At 44.9% G+C, this 21,317-nt stretch overlaps 1 protein-coding gene across 1 annotated transcript in view; it reads left to right on the plus strand.

Moving 5' to 3' along the window:
• Positions 1-5,673: 5,673 nt before the first annotated feature.
• The window catches only part of LOC103357701 (matrix metalloproteinase-17-like), an 87,312-nt gene continuing 71,668 nt past the window's right edge, over positions 5,674-21,317 (plus strand). The window contains exon 1 of the mRNA XM_008282365.1: positions 5,674-5,823. Coding sequence (XP_008280587.1) covers positions 5,674-5,823 — 150 coding nt within the window. The remainder of the gene's footprint in view (positions 5,824-21,317) is intronic.

Below are 21,317 nucleotides of genomic sequence, written 5' to 3' on the forward strand. Positions count from 1 at the left end.
ATGTAGGCTCTTGGGTAAACAACACCAACCAGGATATCAGGGTACGCGAGGCGATAGCTTGGAAAGCGCTGAACGATATGAGTGTGGTGTGGAGATCAAGCCTTTTGAGAGAGCTCAAGATCAGGTTCAGTGGAGTCCATTCTCCTGTATGGTAGCGAATGCTGGTCCCTCAATGCAAGTCTCTTGATGGTACATGTACCAGGATGCTCCGGGCTGCTCAAGACATCAGCTGGCGGGACCATGTTTCTAACATCACACTCTACGGTGACCTGATCGTATCGCCTGGAGGAGACCTGGCGTTGCCGGCCACTGTTACCACCATAGGGAGCTTCCTGCCAGCCAGCTCGTTCTTTGGCAGTCATCCCACGGCTGGCGGAAGACCTGCCACCACCTTCCTGGACACCCGAAAGAGGGATACTGGTGCGACCACCTCAGCCGAGCTCACCGCATGCATGACCAACAGGATGGACTGGAACCAAAGACGCCACCATGATAGATGATAGATAGATGGGCCAAATCGGTCAAGTGTAATCTGAACATAATTAGTTGGAATATGGCTTTGTAGAACTTCTACTCGTGGTATCGTACGCATAAAGTACGATACATGTTGGGTAAGACGTGCAAAAGCTACAACACCTGTGCAGAAGTGTAGCAATTAGTTGATGGTGACGTCTTTTAATCAATAATCACGACTCACACAGAGTAAAAGGCAAATAAATAATGAACTCTGTCCAATAATTAAAGCTCTAGGAGTTAAAATTGGTATAAAGAATGATCAAATGTCATCCCCGTGATCAAACAACACATTCGCGCCACTCCTCGGTGATAATACACGATGTGATGCAACAGCAAAGAAAGATATTTGACATGTTTTTTTTTTCTTTTCTACGCCTTTGAAATCCAAGCTGCCGGTTCGACACAGCGTGCAACAACAGATATTAAAACGCGCATGAGAGATAATCGCAGCAATGAAACTCAATTCAGCCCACGTCCACGCTGGCCAGTGGCTTTTCCTTTAATTATACGAGCTGACCAAAGAAAATGAGCTAAATTTTCTCTGGGAAATCGTGTGAAGACGGCGAAAACACTTCAGGTGAAATGTGCACCGCGGACCGAGATGAGTAAATGGATGTTTTAACCTTCTGTTAATATGAAACCGAATGACTGGAGCTCTTTTTTTTAGCCAGCAGGCACGCTGTGAGACACAATATTCAGATGGTACAATTATCATAATGTTGTGGCTGTACTGGGGCTGGAAGCAGCACTAACGCAGCACAAGTTAATGCTACTAAACCCAACACATATCTTTATATCTTTCTCCTCTGGACCGGTGACGAATAACTGCTGTAATGGATGTGAATGGGTGTGCTCATGCATGTGTGTCCATCCTAACCGAGCGCAGGATGAATTCAAGTTTTTTATTTGAACGCCGTTAATTTATCCCGAATACGCGAGCTGATCTGTGGGCCTATTAAATGGTTAAACATGCCCTCAGTGATTGCTAGTGATTACAGTGTGTACCTTCATTACCTGCTGGATTTTGATATTATGCAACACAATAGAAATAAAAAAAGGAAGTGCATTAGTGTTTTCTCTGAAGAAGAAGAAGAAAGGAGCCGCCTGATACCACTGTTTCATATAACAATTATCTCTGCAGCTCAGCAAATTGTTTTTGTGTTTCTCCCTCTGATGTTTCCTCAAATACGGTGAAAGTAGAGGTGTAATGAGGAGCACGCAGTAAAAACACACATCTTTGCATTTCAGAGCCATGTGCACTCGGCCTAGCTCCCTGACCCAGCTTCTGCTGAGATGTATATTTAATTCTGTGTAGTTTAACTCGTTGAATGCTAACTGGCCACATTGAAAATCCGCGGCATTATTAACGCTGTGGTGTCATTAGTCGCGGTGTTGGTCTGGAAAACAGCTCTGACTGACACCTTAGCATCTCCTCAAAGGGCACAAAGATGATAAAGGATGTATATATATATGATCCTGATTAACTGAGGTTTAAATAATTTAATGACCTTTGGCTGTGATTTGCAATTTTTCACCGATGTTGCAGCAAAAACAGACCAAACCGAGACAGACGGTCGACTGGAAGCTCTTTCTTCATCTCGTGCCCTTTCTCAAACCTTTCTCACCTTTGCTCCTAAAGCCCCAACTTAGATTGACCGAGGCAAATATAAACATCTTAGAAATTCATTAAAGTCAGAATTCTGCACCAAAGAACCCTTTGTTGAAAGAAAAATACGATACTTAGGGACTCTGGGAACTTAAAGTGGATCAATCAACCTCCATTTCATTAACAAACGGTCATGTGGAGATCTTACAGAGTTATTGTTTTACATTTCTGTCTACAGGGGCATTAGTGTTGCATTTTTGAACAATTTACTCTGAATAAAATTAGACATTAAGAGCATTAACACATTTTGTGAAACTGAACATCTTCAGTCGGCTTTTTTTTTTTTTTGAAGTTTCTACCAAATTCCCCAAATGAAGTCAATAACAGCTGAAAACACGAAGGCCAAAATGAGCGACTTCAGGCTCTGTGACACTGGAATAAATCTGAAATGTAATGAATCTCCTTCTACTTGTTACGAGGCAGGAGTGAGATTTCAAAAAGTGTAATTTGCAGAGTGAGAAACATCCTTCTAACAGTTCGTCAGCAGACTCTCGTGCTATTGAACCTGTTAGAGAAGCGCTCATTTGCATGTCTGTTAAATTTGATACAAAAAGAAATGAGGCGCGATCAAGAAGAAACCTCCAAGAATAAAAAAATCTAAGAGCCAAAAATCGCAGTTCCTCAAATGGACACTAGAGGCTCCAAAAGCGAGTCGATCCCCACAGACCTCCACGTTAAAATGTCCAACTTTACAGCAGAAATGAACTTTTTTATGGCTTTTCTCTGCATGGCAAATGTTCTCATTTGTGACAACTGTGTGGGGGATGAAGTTTAATGTAACGCACCTTTTAAAATCGTATAGAGGCTTAAAGTTATGCACATGAAGGTCCTGACCTCATTGAGCGACATGTGTGCACGGCCATAAGAAAATCCATCAGCAGCACTCACGCTTCACGTCTTTGAGGATTTTTCGTTTATCTGGGTGTTAGGAGGAGCTGGGCGCTGTTAGCACAATACTGAGCGATGTTCCAGAAACCTAAAGGTGACGTCACAGTGGTTCATCTAATTTCATATACAGCCTGTGAGCACAACAAACGAAGAGTTCATTTACCAAACAAATAACTCCACTTTTGTAGATTTTCAGAAAACTTATTTTTGCTGTTGTTTGCTTGAGATAATATCAATCAAACTGACTCAGTAGAAACGACAACAACAGAGATAACTTAAGCTTGATTGATATTGTCTCAGGTAGACGATGGAGAAGTGGGTTTTCTGAAGGTTTTGTGAAGATGGAGTTGTCTGTTTTTGCAAATGAGCTCTTCAAATACTTCATCCATTTTAGTCATAACAGCACTTATTGGCTTCTTTAGTGAGTGCAACAAGCTTGGCAACCATCAAAAAACAGTCCCAGTTGCATTTCTTTAAACAGATGTGTCCTCCAGGGTGGACAGATTTACAAATGGAAGCAAGTCAAAGCAAACCAGCGTCCCAGGACTCTGGACACAAAGAGTCAACGGATCTGAGTTTAGCGAGTTTGGGGTTTGTGGTGCCTTATTACATAATCTTTAAGTCTAGTCTTGTAGAAGTGCCTAATGAAGGAAAGTGAGATTCTACAGCCGTGCTATAGAGTTAATAATGGCTGATGGAAACACATTATTCAAATACGTTGTGGGCAAATATGATATATGACCGAGCAGCTGTTTCTGTTTCTTCTGTTGTCTTCTCAGTTCAAACAGCAACAATCATGACCAATACCAGCTGATCTCTTTCTATTGTTACTCTCGCAGAATTCAAAGTTTTCTTGGTTACGTCTTACTCAAGGTCTGTTTAAGCAGCTGACAAACAACTGCTGTTGTTTCGAGCTTCTCTTTATATTACAATCATGTGTTTTGTAACCCATACTGCCACCTACTGGCAGCACCATGCAGTCTTATTTATCCACACAAAAGCAATTAAGCCTAATTCGCTTTTTCTTTCTTTTGTGATGTTTACATTATTGCTTCAAATTTGCTTAACACTCATATGGAAACATAATGAAGATAATGGCCAACACGGATACGCTTAGATGCAGACAATGCTAACATGCTGATGGTACAATATTCACCATCTTCTAAACTTTCCAGCTTTCAAAGCACAGACGAGGCAATGCCATTAGCGTTGACAATATGTGACCATAAACCAAAGCGCTGGACAACAATTGTGACCAACTGGTGAGGCTACAAGAATGGTCAGAGAACCACCAACGTCTTAGAGCTCCCCCCAGTCACCTGTACTGGTCATCCATCCAGTCTCGTAGTGCATTTTTTACTCACGTTTACAAGTGAAGATTCTGCAGAAAAATTTCATTTGATTTGTCGTCTGGGAACCAGGAACATCTGAAACATTACATTATAATCCCTCCTCTATATTTCAGTGTGGACAGACTGGCTGCTGGCACGACTAGAACTGGTCCTACCATCGCGCCCACAGGATGCATTTCCCTGACTTCTGATTTTATTTACCTGACAGCCACAGAATAGAGAAGCGGTTTTGGGGGTTATCAATATGGACGCGTATATTTCTGCTTAAGGGCCCCTGAAGGCTCCAATCTGGTAACATCTAGCTGACTCACATCTCAGGAACCCACTGGCACCAGAACCACCAAAACATGAGAAGTGGAGTCGCTGCTGCTGCTGACGCTGGTGAGGCTCAATGTCTGATTAGTTTTAGGTTCATATTACCAGCCTGAAAAAATGCATAAACAACACAAATTACCACCAATTCCAATTTTTATTTTCATTTTTTTTTTGGTGAGTAAAGCACTCTAAACGCGCGGCATGCTGGAGATAACGTCATATTCAAGCTTCTAGTTAAAAACAGGATTCACCCCAAGGCATGAAACCCCCACTTAACACTGGCACATTTCTGGTGTAACGGTAATACGCTGACAAATTGCGCGTTATGTCTTAACCCCAACCTCCCCAAGTCGCTCAAATTACGCACGACGCGCGTCATGAATTCACTAATGTCCAAGTGGGCTGAGAGAGGCGCTGAACTCCCCTTCTGCCTCTCTCTCTCTCTCTCTCTCCCCCTCCCTCTCTCTCTCTCTGTATCTCCCTCCCTCTCTCACCCTCCTTCCCCTGAATGCTTTGGGCCAGATACTCATCCACTCGCTCTGTGTGCGTCAACCACCGGTCTCCGCTCCTGCTCGGGACAAAACCGCACGCAGCTGCCTTCGCTCCCTCCACTGCTCGAGTCTGCGCGATCAGGAGCGGACCTCGCGTGTGTTTGCTTGGATATTTTACCTCTCGTGGACTTTGATTTAGGCTCAGCGCGCACGAATTTTGCCTCCTCTGATCATGACCACTTAGGCGATAATTCACAAGTGCGACGGAAAAAGGCAAACTTGCAGATCCTAAGACGCCCCTGTCGCCAATGTGTTTTATGTGTTTGCGCTCAACAGTGAGGTAGATTTGAAATTCTCCAGAGTGTCGGCGTGTGATTTATCCCGTGGATGCGGCCGTCGGGGTCGATGTCTTGAGCCCTGCAGGATCAGCCTGTCACAGGGCATCATGATTTCTCCGGTTTTTCACAAGTGGATGAGGAATATTTCTCCTGAGATGCTGCCGCTGCTGCTGCTGCTGCTGCTGCCCATATTGTGGTTGTTACCTCTGGCTGGAGCGGCTCCTTCTCAGACCACCGAGCAGCTGGACATGGGGGTGGTAAGTTTCCCATCTTTTCCCCGCATATGAGGGGTTGGAAGTTTTGCTACGTTGCCGCTTTTACGCATGTGATTTGGTGAAGTTTTGACAGCGCTGGACGTACACGCAGCCCGGCGGAGTGTTCCGACCCAACTCTTGGGGATGTGCAGTTTAACCTACTTTTAGATATCGGAGGCAAATGATGTGAATTGTAGCACCTCGCAGCAGCCCGATGCCCACAAAGGGGGAGCTTGGCGCTGCAGACGGTGTGCGGGAGGAGGTGGCTGTTCTCCAAAGCGGGAATGAGGTTCCCTGTAGTGGCTCCCAATAAATAAATGTAAATGTAGCCTATTTGCCTTGGTGGAATATCGACCTCCTCCACAGCATGCTGACATAGGATCCTGCACTGATGAATGGCTAACGGGGGCTCCCTTCCAGCACAATGACAGCAGGAGCCATAAGACATTTCCTTTTTCTCAGTCATGCCTCTGAAACACTGCTCCAGCATGTCATCTCATGCCAAGTTTGAACAATCACTGGGTTTAAAATAGGGCTGGGATGAGATGAGCAGCACATCCTGCTGAGCCAATTAAATCAAACAGGTAATTTTGGATTATTAGAGGGATGTGAGCTGAGAATTTAGCAGCTTTTAGTTGTTTAATGTAGTGGATAATGAAACTTGAGATAAAAAGTATGGAGCTGATCGTTGTATGAGTTCAGGTTTGTAGAATCCCCCCTGATCCTCCTAATGAATCTGAGTTTGGACCCTTCCACTCCATATCTGAAGTTTAACGAGCAGAGACCTGCTGATAAAACAAGTAGTTGTTAATTAGTAACTCCTGACACAACACCCTAATTAATTATTTACATTAATGGCTATGTTGCACATCAGCTCATCTCATAAGTTTGCAGCACTTCTTGTTCTCCCACACTGTTCCAGCTCACATAATGAAATGCTAATCAGCCTTTCCAGCACAGAATCCCTCCTGAAAGCGTTGATGGATTCATGTTCTGCTGCTGTTCATCCAACTTGTGTCTCCTCGCATCTGTCTCTGTCATCAGCTGCCTTGTTTGTCTTGTCGGGTGTTTTTTTTTTAGTTTTGTTGTTTTTTTTCTGGGAGGTGGAGTGGAATAGAGAAGATTGAGTATTAATTCTGTTATCAAAGACATTGCAGAGGTATTTCAAGCGCTGGACCAGCTCCACATATTCCCCGAGGATGTGTGCTGCTACCGAGACAACCATTCATCTCCTTGGTTCTTAAATACACAGACCCGCAGACGTGAATTGTCCCTCAGGTTCCACAGATTTGAGGAATACATTCAGGAGGTGCTGTGTTGGAGTTTACTCCCCACAGAGCAGCACTTAGTCATCTGCAAATTTTCTACGCGGCGGTTTGGGACATGTAGATTACAAATGTTGCACTTTGTCTTTGAGAGAAAGTGCTTTGGTGTTGCTCTCACACTGGAAACTCAACACGCTGGGCGGTTGGAGACGGATGATCCATTGTTTGGTTGGCAATCCTCAAAGCTGCCTTGACTGTGCTGCTGTGCTGTGCTGTGCTGTGTTATCCCTTCTCAAGCTATGTTTGAGTGTGTGAGCAAACACTTGGCCAGAGCAACGTGAGCATCGCTGGAGTTCTATCTATCATCACATTTGCACAAAATTCGCTGCCATCCTTTTTGCTGGTTTGGTTGAGGAACCCACCGTTGCTGAGCTCCCCTCCTCGGTCTTGTGTTTACGTTGGCTCGCCACCATTTCACGCTGTACGACTGGTTTGTGTGAGCCCCTCAACTGGGAGCAGCTGCCCACAGTTTTTTTTTTTTTTTTTTAGGAACCTACAAACCAAAACAGAAAGCGGCTTAAAGCTCCAAGGAGCTGAATCCTGATTCCAGCGTGAGCTTGGCAGCTCAAGCGAATCGTTCTTATTTTCAGAAACCCTTTGATTCATTGTTAGTATCCACATTATTGTGTGATACAGGTTTTAATTCAGTGGAAGATTGAAAAAGTACAGCTGTGTTGGTTTATTCTTGCATTTTTTAGCCACTTTTGACCCATAAATGAGGCTTTGTGATGTCTAAGAATCATTGATAAGAGTTCTTGTGTTGCATTGTTGTTTCCATTACTGATTAATGAGCCGTGCATTTTCTTGATTAATTGTTTTTTTTGTCTATAAAATAATGACAAATTGCCGATAAGTCTCTCAGAACCCAAGGTGGCCTCTTCAAATGTCTTTTCCAATCAGCGCTCCACATTCCTCAGATCTTCCGGTTACAGTCATATAAAGCAGAGACAACGTGCCGATCCACTCGCCGCTCAAGTGTTTGCTTGAATGGCTTTGTTGGAAGAGATGGAAAACAATTTTCTCTCCATTGAAGCACCAATTATTGGACGCGTCCTTTCAGCTCTTGCTACACCTTGGAGTCGACGGTGCATAATGCGAGCGTGATAACTGTTCCTCCTCGACAGAGGCCGAGGCAGACTGCTGGCAGCTTGTTGGTTTGCTGTGAGAGGGCTTTAGGACGATCATGGGAGTTGGACAGGCAGGCGGACAGATGAGGGCCCCTCTCCCCTGTGGCCGGCTGATTGACTTTTAAATAAGACTTGTGCTGCATTGGTGAAAATTGCTCTCAGCTGCCGAGAACAGGTGGATAATTGGTTGTCGAGGCTTTGAGTGGCTTCTCCCATCTCCGCCAGTTGTGTTCATAAGTGCTGCACCTTTGGGACTGGGTCCACAAAAACAGCCATCGAAGCCACAGAAGCGTGTCCCGATCTGCACCTCTGCTGCTCCTATCACACTTCAGAGCCGTCGCTTGGCTTTTAGTCGAGCCTGAGCGCCGAACGTATCCGTCTCTCCGTGTAAACTGCTGTACACAGTGACCGTAATTAACTGCACCACAAACTTAAGCACAGCTCTGAGGCATCCAGTTTCCAGCTTTGCTGTTATCTAACCCAGTACATCACTGCAAAGCACCAATTTGCAATTTCAGCATTCGAGGGGAACTACTAAGCTACAATGCAATCTGCACTGTGTTTTCCACTAATGTCATTTTCCTCCTGATGGCTGTTTTCCGCTCCACTACAGAGCGACGGCGTTCCTCGGGGGAACTGTCCGCCTGCAGAAACAATACTGTACTTTCTATGGCGGCTGCATGGAGACGGAATGAGGTGACCAGATGAGCCTCCAATTAAAACACCCTAATTATTATTTAATCCTATAGAAACTTCACATATGTTTCTGTGCCATTTAATCTCTTTCAGTGCAGAAGAATTAATTTGTAGTAAAATAACACCCATTGAGTGGCTGGTGAATGCCTGGTGGGACAGCCTCTTCCTGCCAGTCTACTTCTGACTCTCATTTTGTTCGTAATTTCTTCAATGAGAATACCATCTGGTCCTGTGTCCACAAAGGAGCAAAGAAAAAAGAAAAGAAGAAAAAAGCCTGGTAGACACCACCCTCCCCGCTAAACCTCATAATTCTGAATTCTCATGCAACTAGTCTGCCCGGCTCCACCACCACCACTCCTCATTAGCTCCGTCTTTGCCTCTCATGAGTGCACATTTCACCGGTATCATATTCCGTCCCCTCAGTCTTTCAGTCTCCTCCTTTCAATTTTCTCCTTCCAGATAGGAGGCTTTCTTTCCAGCAGCACATCATGGTTCTTCTGATTACACCTAGATGCCCAGGGATAGAGAGGGGCTCAGACAGAAAACTGGATGCAGAAACAGCCGAGAGGAAGTGCGATGGGAAGGATTACTGTGCCGAAGCGAGTAATCAACCAGACAGGGTCAAGAGAGGGAGGAAGACGTATCGGTGCGACGGTTCGGCAGAAGGTTTTCATGTAGGAAAGTGCAGAATAATTGCCGTAAACAGCCGTGGCACAAAATGCGAGTTGTTTCTGCAGCATCGTGCAGGACCTCCACATGCATTTAGCTCCACTGCTCCACTTCCATCAGGCTGTGTGACCTTTCTGCCTGTGGCGCCCTGTCACGGGGCTTATAACCAGGACAAGGGCACTATTTTTCACCGATGTCAAGTGGGGGAGATTACTACACAGTAGGATAGAATATATCATTGTGTAATGATTGACAGAGAGCACAAGAGACAGTTCAGTGTGTAATATATAGCAGCACATTCTCAGCTCGTCGGGAAGAGGAGGAGATACTGTGGAAACCGACCGGTCCTTCAATTTGCCTCTATCCCCATCTGTCATCGCGGCGAGTGTAAAAGTTCTCCAGGGACTTTCAAGTTCCTGAGGAGACTGTCAGAGTTTATAATATCCTGAGAGCCCGGTTCAGCGAGGATCTTAAGGGCCCTGACACTTTATTGGCTGCCGCCATAGCGTGGTGGTGGCGATGGAGGTGGTGGTGGTGGTGCTGGTGGTGGTGGTGGTGGTGGCCATAGCGTGGTGGTGGCGATGGAGGTGGTGGTGGTGGTGCTGGTGTGGGAGTAAAGCGTGGCAGCTGCAACGCTTGTGCGTGATGTTTTCAGTCGGTGACAACACGAGATAAATTAGGAGGAGTCGGCGGCGGCTGTAACTCGATATGACTGGCAGAGGAGCGCTTTGATTGAACGTAACGCTTTTAAATGACGTAGCAGGTGACAGATCTCTGCTCCTGTCTTGTCAAAGCCAATCCTCGTCTGTTCCCGAGGTCCCGAGTCCGGCTGACCGGAGGGGGGGCCGGTCTCACAAAGGAAGCCTCAGATCAAACTAATCAGATTTCAAAGAGATGTCCAGATTAATCAAAGCTGCCGCGACTATCTGAGCAACTCGTTTGCTGCATATTCCGGGTAAATGAAGACGTTGTTTTTGACCGTGCAGCCACATCAGAACACTGGTTTGTTTCAGCAGAAGACTTTACGGGGACATTTAACTGGAAAAACTCTACAACAACCTCAACACAGAGATGCCTTGAAATAAACCAGATTGTATTTTTGTGCCTGCCTCCACCTCCGCTGACCAGTTTAAAGCAGCTTTAATGTGCCGCTGCATTTTGAAGTTATGTGATTTACTCTTTCTTTGCTGTGGGACTTGATTTGATAGTGAAATGATTGCTGCTGATTCAAGAACTCCAGCGTGCATGTTATCAATTCATTTTGCTTTTTGTTTCAGAAGGATATGCAAAACATCCCGTCTGCACTTTTCAACACGGTCGTCCTCGCCCATCTCTGTCTGTTTGATTTTACAGTAGTGATGGATTTAATATTGTGGGCGAGTGAGCGCAGTTTTCCACAACAGAGCGAGCGGCACGCTATAGTCTTTTTCCATTGGCTTGAACCGACTTCATTACTTGTGCGGGCCCACTGCACGGCTCCCCATATAGAAAACCTCAAATCAACTCCATGTGGACAGATCTATTTTAACTCGAGGAGCCCCGCCTTCCTCCTTGTCTTTGACCAGATCAAGGTTTTTGGTTGCCGTTGCTACTCAAAGGGGGCCGACTGGATCTTGTAATTACAGCGGTTTCTGGTGTTGTGCTGGCTCATACGCTGAGGCCTAAAATAATCTATAGCCTCGCCAGCCCAACTGCCAATAGACTGCTTTAATAACACGATCAAGAAAACCCGAAAGCAACAACAAAGCTGCTCTGAAATTGCTTGCAGAAAACTGGAGGAATTATAATAAATGTGGTTTTCGTGTGAGTGTCAGTTTCTCCTCGTTGCTCTAAAGTGTGTGCACGCTGGTGAGCTCATAGCTTGTCTCCGCGTAGCAGTTGTTAACGAGTGGAGAGGATGATTGAACAGAAGAGGAGCGGAGCGGATGATTGCTTATCGTCTTTGGGAGTCAACTTCAAGACAGTTATGTGTTCGTGATCCCATTTCTCAGAAGGTCCGAGTGAAACGGAGAGAATTACAGGAGCGGGAAGGAGACCAAGTGGGATTGAGTGGGTGGCAGAGATAAGCTGCATCTCCATCCAACTATCACTGGCAATTAGATGTACTTTCTCTAGTCCAGTGTTGATACTCAACTTGCTATCAAGTGAAGATAATGAGCCGCTAACAGTCTGCAGGATTTCAAGTGGCACTCGCGGTTGTGCGAAATTTGCAGTTTACTTGACTGCCTGAACTGCAGTCTGGACGAGGCTGCTTTTGGGTTAAGAATAGGACCGGGCTCGGGTTTAAAAATAGACCCAAACATACGTTGAAATGGACCCGCACATGTGCACATGCCCCGTGTGTATTCTCACTGTAGACGCCGCCAGTTGCCGACATTCCTCAACTGAAGCTGCAGCTTTGTGCGGATCGCTATAGTAACACGTAGCTGCTATTTCACGACTTTATGAAGTGTGCACGCACGAGGCCGCTCCATAAATACGTCTTCATGTATGCGTTTCCTCTGAACTTTAAAAGGCAAAGATTGATCCCACCTCCAGCTGAACACGTCCATTAGGAGACACAATAACACTTTATTATGCATATACGGCTCGGTTTCTGTAAATTGGATTTGATTTTTCCTTTTTTTTCCCCAACCCTTAAAGGTCACAGGGATTAAAAACAATCTACATGTGACATTGATTGGCTGCTGTTTCAAACTGGAAAAAAAAACAGTCTTGTAATGGTGAATGACCTTTTTGTTGTGATGTAAAAACACAATTTGCATTTAGAGTTTTAACGCCGCACGTTTTCTAGCTCACCTCTAGCGTTACCGGGGAAGTCCTCTGAAGCTTACCGGGCCGAATGTAATCTGTGTCGGATAATAAAGACGGACACATAAAAACTTCCCACAGAAGACAGATTTCTAAATGCACAAAAACACAGATATAGGTTGAAAACGCAGAACCAAACTCTGGCTACCAGGTATGTTTGTGTGTATTTGCGTGTAACTTTACATCCCTTTGAATTATCCTCGCGAGAGAAGGGATACAGGCCGAGCTTTATTCGGTCCTTGTGTCTGTCGGGCTTTTCGCTCAGTGCCACGCCACATTACCGCCCGCAGAGAGAAGAACTTCAAAGAAGGTTTGCGGGCTTTTTCCCCCCTCTCTCAATGGAGCCGCTGAGACGTATGCCTGTTAAATTAAGCTCCAGTTACAGGGCGCTGCTCTAATTGGCTCCATCAGTTTGTTTATCTTTAATCTCTCGCTGACATTTTTAAGTCCTCTTTCTTCTTCGTGTCTCTTTCGGGGCTACCGTCTCCCTCTAAACCCATTCAGTCCATCCATCCGCCCATCTGTTCAGCACACATGACCTGACATGACATGGAAACTGGATGACATTAACGCTGGGATTGTAATGGGGGTGATATTTGGAAGTGGAAGGAAGCAGATTGTTTATATGCATACATCAGTGTATGGATGATGGCCTGCTTTGCCTTTGGCTTCGTCACTGCATGGCCTCGCACCGCAATAATTTAAAGGCTGCTATTAATACAGTTTCTCACTGAAATGTGCCCGTGATGTAAAAAAAAAAAAAGAACTGCAGAGCTCATAGGACTGTGACGTACTGATGCAGCTCTCTGGCCTCTCAGAAGTGGGGGGCTGCTGGCACTTAAGCACATTTCGCCTTTGGCAAGCGAGATCTTTCGACAAGCCAGCAATTAACAGTCTCAGCAAAGAGCTTCACAAACTCGCTGGGAAAAAAAAAAAAGCATGTAAGGCGTCGTTTGCATCATGCTGGGTAATTTGTGGATTTGTCTTTAACAACTCCACGTATGAAAACTAACATGCATGTGTTTGGGTGCAGTTCTTCTGTGCATGCATCATCAGGGGTGTCTCCAAACACCTGCTGTCTCACACATAAAATAATTATAAATCAGATTTGTTGAGGGAATGTGAGCGTGCACGGTTTACTCAATTGTGGTACATATGACTGCAGTGTTGTGATGCCCTCCTGTAACCTGGGAAGTCCCTTTTCTCACCTCCTAACTTAACATTACTGCGTCTCTCCTCCTGACTTCCTGCTCTCCCTCTGAGCATGTGCAGCTGCTTTCCTCTAACTTTCTTCTTCGGCCTCCCGCTCTGCATGTCTCTTTGTTTTTCCACGCTCCCTCTCTTCTTTGTATTCTCTCCTCTCGCGTGTCTTTCTGTTGACATCTCCGTCTCATCACCTTCCTGCAGAAGCAAGGAGTTGAGGCTCAGCTTTTTTCTTTTTTTTTTTTTTGTACAACCAGCTGTTCCTAAGCCAGGGATTAAATGATTCACTTACAGTCACATTTTAATCCTCGTCGTCACGCTCTCACACATACAAACATGCAAATTACGACAGATTTTTCCTCCCAAGTGTCGAGGAAATGACACTCGCACCTCCGGCTGAATGGAAAGCCGGGCGTCAGGAACGGCACATCTATCAAATCGCACCGCATTCTCTCAACAAGTCAGACTCGCGCCCCATTATATGCGCATTGTGTCTGCAGCGGAGCAAAAATACATCCTAAAGTGAAGTGATAGAGTGCTTCGGCGGGGTGGCGTGTGTGCCATCTGTTTGCAAAATAGTGGGATGGAATCTCACTGTAGGCCGTCCTCTCCTCCATTTGCTGTCTGGTCTGCTCGCCGGCTACAATCTGAGAAATACAATTAAACTACAACTCATTCTAATTCAAAATAAAGTCTGTTTAGTGGGACGGTGACCAAATTCTGCAAAAAATATTCCCGTCTTCTTGAGTCTGCGTCGGCCAAAAGCAGTTCATTTCCAGCCTGGATTGCATTTTGAAAATGCCAATATCACTTTTCATAAATGAAGAGCTGAAGATGCGGCGGCACGAATTCGTCATTGAGATAATTAGCTGGCGAGCTGCTACAGAGAAAAGAGCTGCACCTTCCTGACACCAGTGTTCTCCTTTATTTGTTTTGACCTCTTTAGCGAAGTGTTAGCTGGTTTAAGAAAAAGCAAAAAACCATTTTCATCACTAAAAAATCTGCCTTTCTCCTTCTAATCTGCTGAATATTTGTTCTTTGGTGTCCACAAAGGGACATAAGAGCTTCGATATATGCTGCATTCTTCCTGCCGCCTACTTCTTAAAGAGGCTTTTCACATATCTTTTTAGCAGAGGTGGCGCTATGTGCCAAATCCCTTGTGGATTCCCTGGAAAATTATATAATGTATGCACAAATAGTGCTAAATATATCAACTCGGCCAGATAATTTGAGGTAAACAAAGAAAGTCATTGAGTGGCTGTAGGCCCATTCAGCAACATAAGGCTCATTGTTTTATTTTTTTGTTTTTTTTAAACAGAATAATACCTAGATTTTTTGGAACAAGTGAGTGGTTTAAACTGGACTCAGTAGGATTTATTGTTCCCACGCAGCCATTTTTCCCCTCCTCCCTTCTGCAGCAAGATATTAATCACTTCTGATTACAGCTAAGTCGTCCTCTTGTGGAAAAGACAACCGAAAATATGCATCGGGTAGTTGGAAGTGAAAGGAAGGATGCAGAGAAAATTCAAATCAGCTACGAACCGCACACTCTAAATATAAATCCTGACAAAATTTACTTCATTAAACTAATTACAAACACATAAACTAACTAAATGACCGCCCAGTAATCTGACACTGATCATACAAACAGTCTCTGATCGATTCTCTCTCACCTGAAAATGAAATCTTTTATTAACGACGTGATCGTGCAGAAATCATAACGTATAATTTCGGTGAATGACTGAAGCAAAAAGGCGGCATAGAAAGTAAGAAACCACGAAGGGAAGTGTGCCGCGGCCAAAACCATCTTCGTGTCTAACCAGCGGCAGGAGTCTGCAGCCTGAGCAGACTGTGGGATCAACCAAACCCAAATAATAACAGGCAGGAACTTCTCATGCACAGGCTGTTAAGGGAAATATGACATGCAGAGCTTAGGGCTTAATCTGAGGAAATAGAAGGAGAAGAGAGAGGTTCAAGAATGTCAGGGATAATTCATAGTTTTGGGTAAACGATGAAGTTGCCGCAGTGTTGTGTTGTGAGGGTGAATCTTTGGAGGCGCCCGTATGGATCCTGCTGCTGGAGGTGCTCGATAAACTCGGAGGAAAGACTCCAACAAACAGCCGGAAGCCACAAACCAAACTTCGGCTCCTTCTAAACCGAGATCACGTTCATTACTGGAGAGTCTGGTTTGTCTTCACTGCGGGAAAGTTTTGTTTTTGTGGAAATTCCAGTTTGTGATGGAAATTGTAGGCGAGAAAGGCAAGAAAACTTTGTCTGTGGTGCTCCCTGTGTGATGAATTTGGGTCAATATTGGTGGTGAAATGGGGGAAAAAAAAAAGTCTTCCAGTCGATTCATTGATTGCTTTGTGCTGGAAACTCTTACTGGGCCTGACCTGGTGAGAATGCTGCCGTGACTTTTATGTAAAAGTGACATTCAGACATTAAACCAACACTTTGCTGGTGAATATTGGTAAAAATCTTTCCTTAGAAACTACAAAGATGTTCGAAACGTTGACGGGGAAAATTTAGTTTTGTTGGGAAATTAATAATAGATCAATTCTGTCGGGCCAGAATGTGATTTCAGACTTTACTGAAAGTTTTATTTTCACTCAAGAGCTCAGTGTGCCGGTTTGGCCTTTTTTAAAGTGAGGTCACTGCAACACAACTACACAAGTCATTGATCCAGTTTCAGATGTGCTGCCTGTTGAACCAAGTGCTGCTTTTGGTACATAAGGTTCTCAGAAAAATGCCAATCCTCTGTTTGATTTCTTACAAGTGGGGCCTTCGTTTTGTTTCACTCGTGAAACTTAAATCTTTATACTTGATCAACATCAGCCTTAACGAGCCCAAATTAGTATTTACAGGTTTTGATTTTTATTTCAGGGTTCCACCAGAATGTATGCTTTAATACTGAAAAAACATCCACCCATCATCTCTACACCTTAGTCCTCACTAGGGTAGAGCTGGAGTCTATCCCAGCTGACTCAGGGTGAAGGCAGGTTCACATGGACAGGTAATCAGTCTATCACAGGGCTACACTTAGAGACAGACAACCAAGCACACTCACATTCACACCTACGGACAATTTACAATCACCAATTAACCTCAGCATGTTTCTGGACTGTGGGAGGAAGCCGGAGAACCCGGAGAGAACCCACGCTGCACGGGCAGAACATGGAGACTCCACGCAGAAAGATCCCGGGTGTCCTCACCGGGACGCAAACCGGTGACCTACTAGCTGTGAGCTGACAGTGCTAACCACAGAGCCACCTTGCAGCCCTTGAAAAAACATAATTTTTCTTATACTGTACATTTCTGCAGCAGCTCTTCTCTCGCTCTGTATGAAATGAATAAAGCCTCCTTCCCAAAATGCCAAGTTGGCTCTGATTGGTCAGCGGGCCCAACCAAGATGAGGTAACATTGGTTATGTACCTCAACCCCACATCTACGAGTACAGGCGGAGAAGGATAGCTCTAAAGAAGCTGCTATCTGAGGAAATAATTCATAATTCATTCTCTGTTTGAGACCAAACTAGCTGATGTGCAAACGTGTGACATGATGATGTCGATAAGTCGCAGAAGAAAAGCCTGAACTTCAAACGAGGTGTTTCAAGCAGCGGTTTCTTTGGGACAGAATATCTCCTTTTGGTGTCGACGTCAGGCTTTGTAATTCTGCAGCTCTTTTACATGCACAATAAACTGTTATAACCCGCTATAGGAAAGGGAAAAGCCCAACAGCACAATATGGGCTCTTTAAACACACAATAATGAAACTCAGTAAGTAACTCGGGACCAGTTTTAGGTTTTATTTGTGTGCATTCGGTGCCCAGATATAGCAGTTAATGAAAACCAGAGGAACTTTGCTTCCTTGAGATGCTGGTGTTTCAGAGCGGCTCCTTAAAAACTGTGACCCCGCTTGTAGGAGGATTTCAAACAAGCCGTAAACCTCGAACACACACATCGATGCAAACATGCAGCCGAGGGGAGGTCATGCTCAGTTTAAGGCAGCGAGAGGAAAGGTGAGCGAGGGGAGTGCATTGAAGTAGACGGATGAGTCCTGTGGCCTGGATTAATTCTCACTCGTTTACCGCCTGGAAATCCAGCCTCAATTTTCTGTTCGATTAAATGTGTCATTCAGGCTTCGCGTCACCCCCAATTTCCCTCCCTTTCTCTCCCCCCCTCTCCTCTCCATATTCCCCCTCTTTGATCTTATCTGTTTGCACAAATGAGACTAAATCCTTCATTTCTTCAGTAAATTGTGTTTACACTCAGGATACGCCTTTGGAACGGTGTCAGGAGCTTCTCAGTCAAACGCACTTAAGCGAGCTTTCATTCCTCGGATCCTACATCATCCCGGTGTAATACTTTAAGCAAACCATCTCTCAGAATAAGCTGCCGATATAAAACGGGAAGCTGTTACAACTGCTTTGAATAATGATAGCATCTCTGCGCCCGCCGCAAACCTCGCCGATGTTCCTCTTAAATTCCAGTTGCGTATCCTCGTGGCGAGAACCGGAGGAGACATTTACATCCGTGTGATGCGTGTTTACGCCGCTTTGGGTTGACAAAGAACACTTCTGACGGAACTGAAGCGATTAAGATCTCTGCGCAGTCAAAGCTGCTTCTTAATTAAAAAATCATTTTGGGGTCTTATTTGAATGATCTTTATCTGCATTTGGAGACTTTCCCTCCCAGATTAGGATTCTGACTGAATCCTTCTCATCAGCGGCAAACCGTGGATCTCGATATGGAGCCATGTTCAGAGAAAAACCAACATAATTAGCACCTAAAACGTGTTTCTTTGCCAGTTATTTAAATCCACTGGGTTCAGCTACGGGTCAGTGATGCAACTTTTATTATATCTTCAAACATTACGATTGCATGAGTCTGATTTTATTGTGGATGTTTGCTGAATGCTTGGATAAAAATTGGGCTGTGAGGTGGCTAGCGTGGTTAGCATCGCGTCTCGGGATCTTTCTGCGTGGAGTCTCCATGTTCTCCCCGTGCAGCGTGGGTTCTCTCCGGGTTCTCCTGCTTCCTCCCACAGTCCAGAAACATGCTGAGGTTAATTGGTGATTGTAAATTGTCCGTAGGTGTGAATGTGAGTGTGCTTGGTTAGGCTCCAGACCCCAGTGAGGATAAAGCAGTGTATAGATTTATTTTATTTTTATTTTTCCTTTATTTAACCAGGTGGGTTAATTGAGAACAAATTCTCATTTATAATAACGACCTGCCAAGAGGCAGCACAGAATACAATAAAAGGAATAAAAAAAAAAAACAATACACAAACAAAACATAACAATAAAAGGCTTGGGGATGAAATACACTAAAAGCAGGTACAGGACTCAGTAAATAGTGCCATCACCATACTTTTAAAAGATGCTAAAGGTATAAAGAAGAGTGTTTTTGGATAATGGATGGATGGGCGACTTCACCAACTTGTTTCTGTCGGTTTGAATGGCGCCATTTTCCTCTGGTTTTGTGCTGCTTTCAGCCCCACTGTGTCCGGCTGTTATTTCCCTTCTTTTTTTTGCAGTTTGCATTTGGTTGTGACGGTTTCTTTTCTGCTAGAATACTCTCAAAGTCAAAGCTGAGTCGAGGCGGTGATGACTGCAGGCGGCCGGCGGTCCCCACGCCGACGCCTCGCTGTCCCTGCAAGAGGTGAAGCAATGTAGAGATTTATAAAGACACTTTGATGTCTTTCAAAGTCCTCCAAGAGGTAAAAAATATGCATAAAATGGTAACATCTTCATATTATGGTGCTCAAAATGAAACTTTTGATGCTGCCTGTGGAAGATTGCCAAGCGTGTTACATCAGTCGCTCCACGGCTTTTTTGTGTTGCTTTGAGACGCTTACGCTCGCCGCATAAAATGTGTCATTTTCTGCAGTTTTTTTTTTTTTCTTCCTTTTTTTTTCCTCTCGCATCACATTTTCTCAGCTACAGTAGGAGCCCCAGAGGAAGCCATCCGTAATTGGCATTAATTAACGGACTCGCATGGTTGTGTTTCAATGCTTTTGCTCTCTTTTGAAGTAAACTGACCTCCTTTTCCTCCCCTCGTATAACTTCATAACCTTTTAAAAGTCCGGGAGGTCGGCGGCAGACCCGACCTCGTCCTCGAGGTATTGAAGAACAATGTAAACACTATAATGGACCGCGCTACTCGCCGACCCTGCGTGTCAGCGAGGTCGGCGGGTTAAACGTCTCCCGGTGACTCATTTCCTGTCCGCGAGGCCTGCAGATGAAGCGACTCAGCAGCTGTTCGTCAGGGCTAAACAGGGAGGTATTGTGGGACGGAGGAGGTCACATCCACTGATGCAAAACCGATTCAGCTCAGAGTGATGTTGTTGTGCTGATGCCGTAGTGACAGAGCTCATTATGTGCGTTTGTGCCGGCTCACGGCCTCACAATGGAGGACCCGAAAAAAGCAACGTGACTTTGTAATGCGGTGGAGTGGTGTCGCACAAAGTGGATGATTGTACGGTTCACTTTTAGAACGAGGTCCGGTTTTTAAACAAAAACACGCAGCGTTTTTTTTTTTTATCTGCAGGTCAAAGTTGAACAACGGTTGAACTCTGACCTGCTCTTTGGCGAGCAGGAGGCCACACTGAATCGGACGGCTTGTTTTTCAGTTCAGCAGTTGCGAGCGTTTCAATTAAAGCGAACGGGAGACGAGAGGATGTTTGCAGAGGCTGCAGCAAGAAGTGAGGAAAAGCCTCCGAGCTGCCCCGAGTCCAAACAAAGCCGGCTAACTTTAAAAAGCCGTCCCAGAATGTGCATCAGCCTCTTGTTTGTCACTTTGTAGAGATCTCCATCCGCACACATCAACAGTGAGAAAGTGGCTAAATCACTTCTGCTGCTTCCTCTTTTCAGATGGTAAACAAACCACACACCACAGGCAACATCTGGCTCGGAGAGGGCCGGGCGGCTTGTTTACTCTGCTGAGTTTCAGCTTGTTAAACCTCCGTTCGGTCCCCTCCTGCGCTCTGTGATCAACCATACCGCTGAACTCACAATGTAATTGTTCCTGTTTACATACTTTGTGTCTGTAGTCAGACGACGGATCAGCGAGCCAGCAGTTCAAGATCCGTCCACCCTGGAAATGGAAAAGTTCAGTTCTGAGGTGGAACAAAAAGCCACTTTTAAAATCTCAGTCCTAAAATGATTAGATCAATATTATATGTTTTGCTAAATTACATTATTCTAAACATTTCTAGCGCTGTTAGAACCCAGAGAACCCTTTAGTCGGCTTGACGCTACCTTTCTTTGCCTGTACATCAGTCTAAAGCAGAGGAAGCACAGTAAACACCAGATGACATGTCAGAGACTGCAGAGGGAGGAAGAAGGAAGAAGTTGGCAATAATCACTGTGTTGTTGTTTTTTTTTTTATTCTCTTGTTTGTTTTGCTCACTGGTGATGGACAGAACTAGGACTCCCTACAACTGGATTCACCACAAAACGTCAGACAGAGAAGCTGTTTGTAGGGATGTACTGATCAGGTTCTGTTTGCTCCGGATCGGAGTCATTCAATATTTAGCATCTGCTGATACCGTTTTCATAGATAGCTGTAGTGTCTGGTTGCACCACCAGGTTACTGTTAAACACTGTAGTGATCCAAGTAGACCGGCATTTCCATGGTAGCACGCAGACAGCAGTGTGGGAGTTTAG

This window comes from Stegastes partitus, unplaced genomic scaffold (assembly GCF_000690725.1).
Source record: "Stegastes partitus isolate 25-593 unplaced genomic scaffold, Stegastes_partitus-1.0.2 Scaffold268, whole genome shotgun sequence".
Taxonomy (NCBI): Eukaryota; Metazoa; Chordata; class Actinopteri; family Pomacentridae; genus Stegastes; species Stegastes partitus.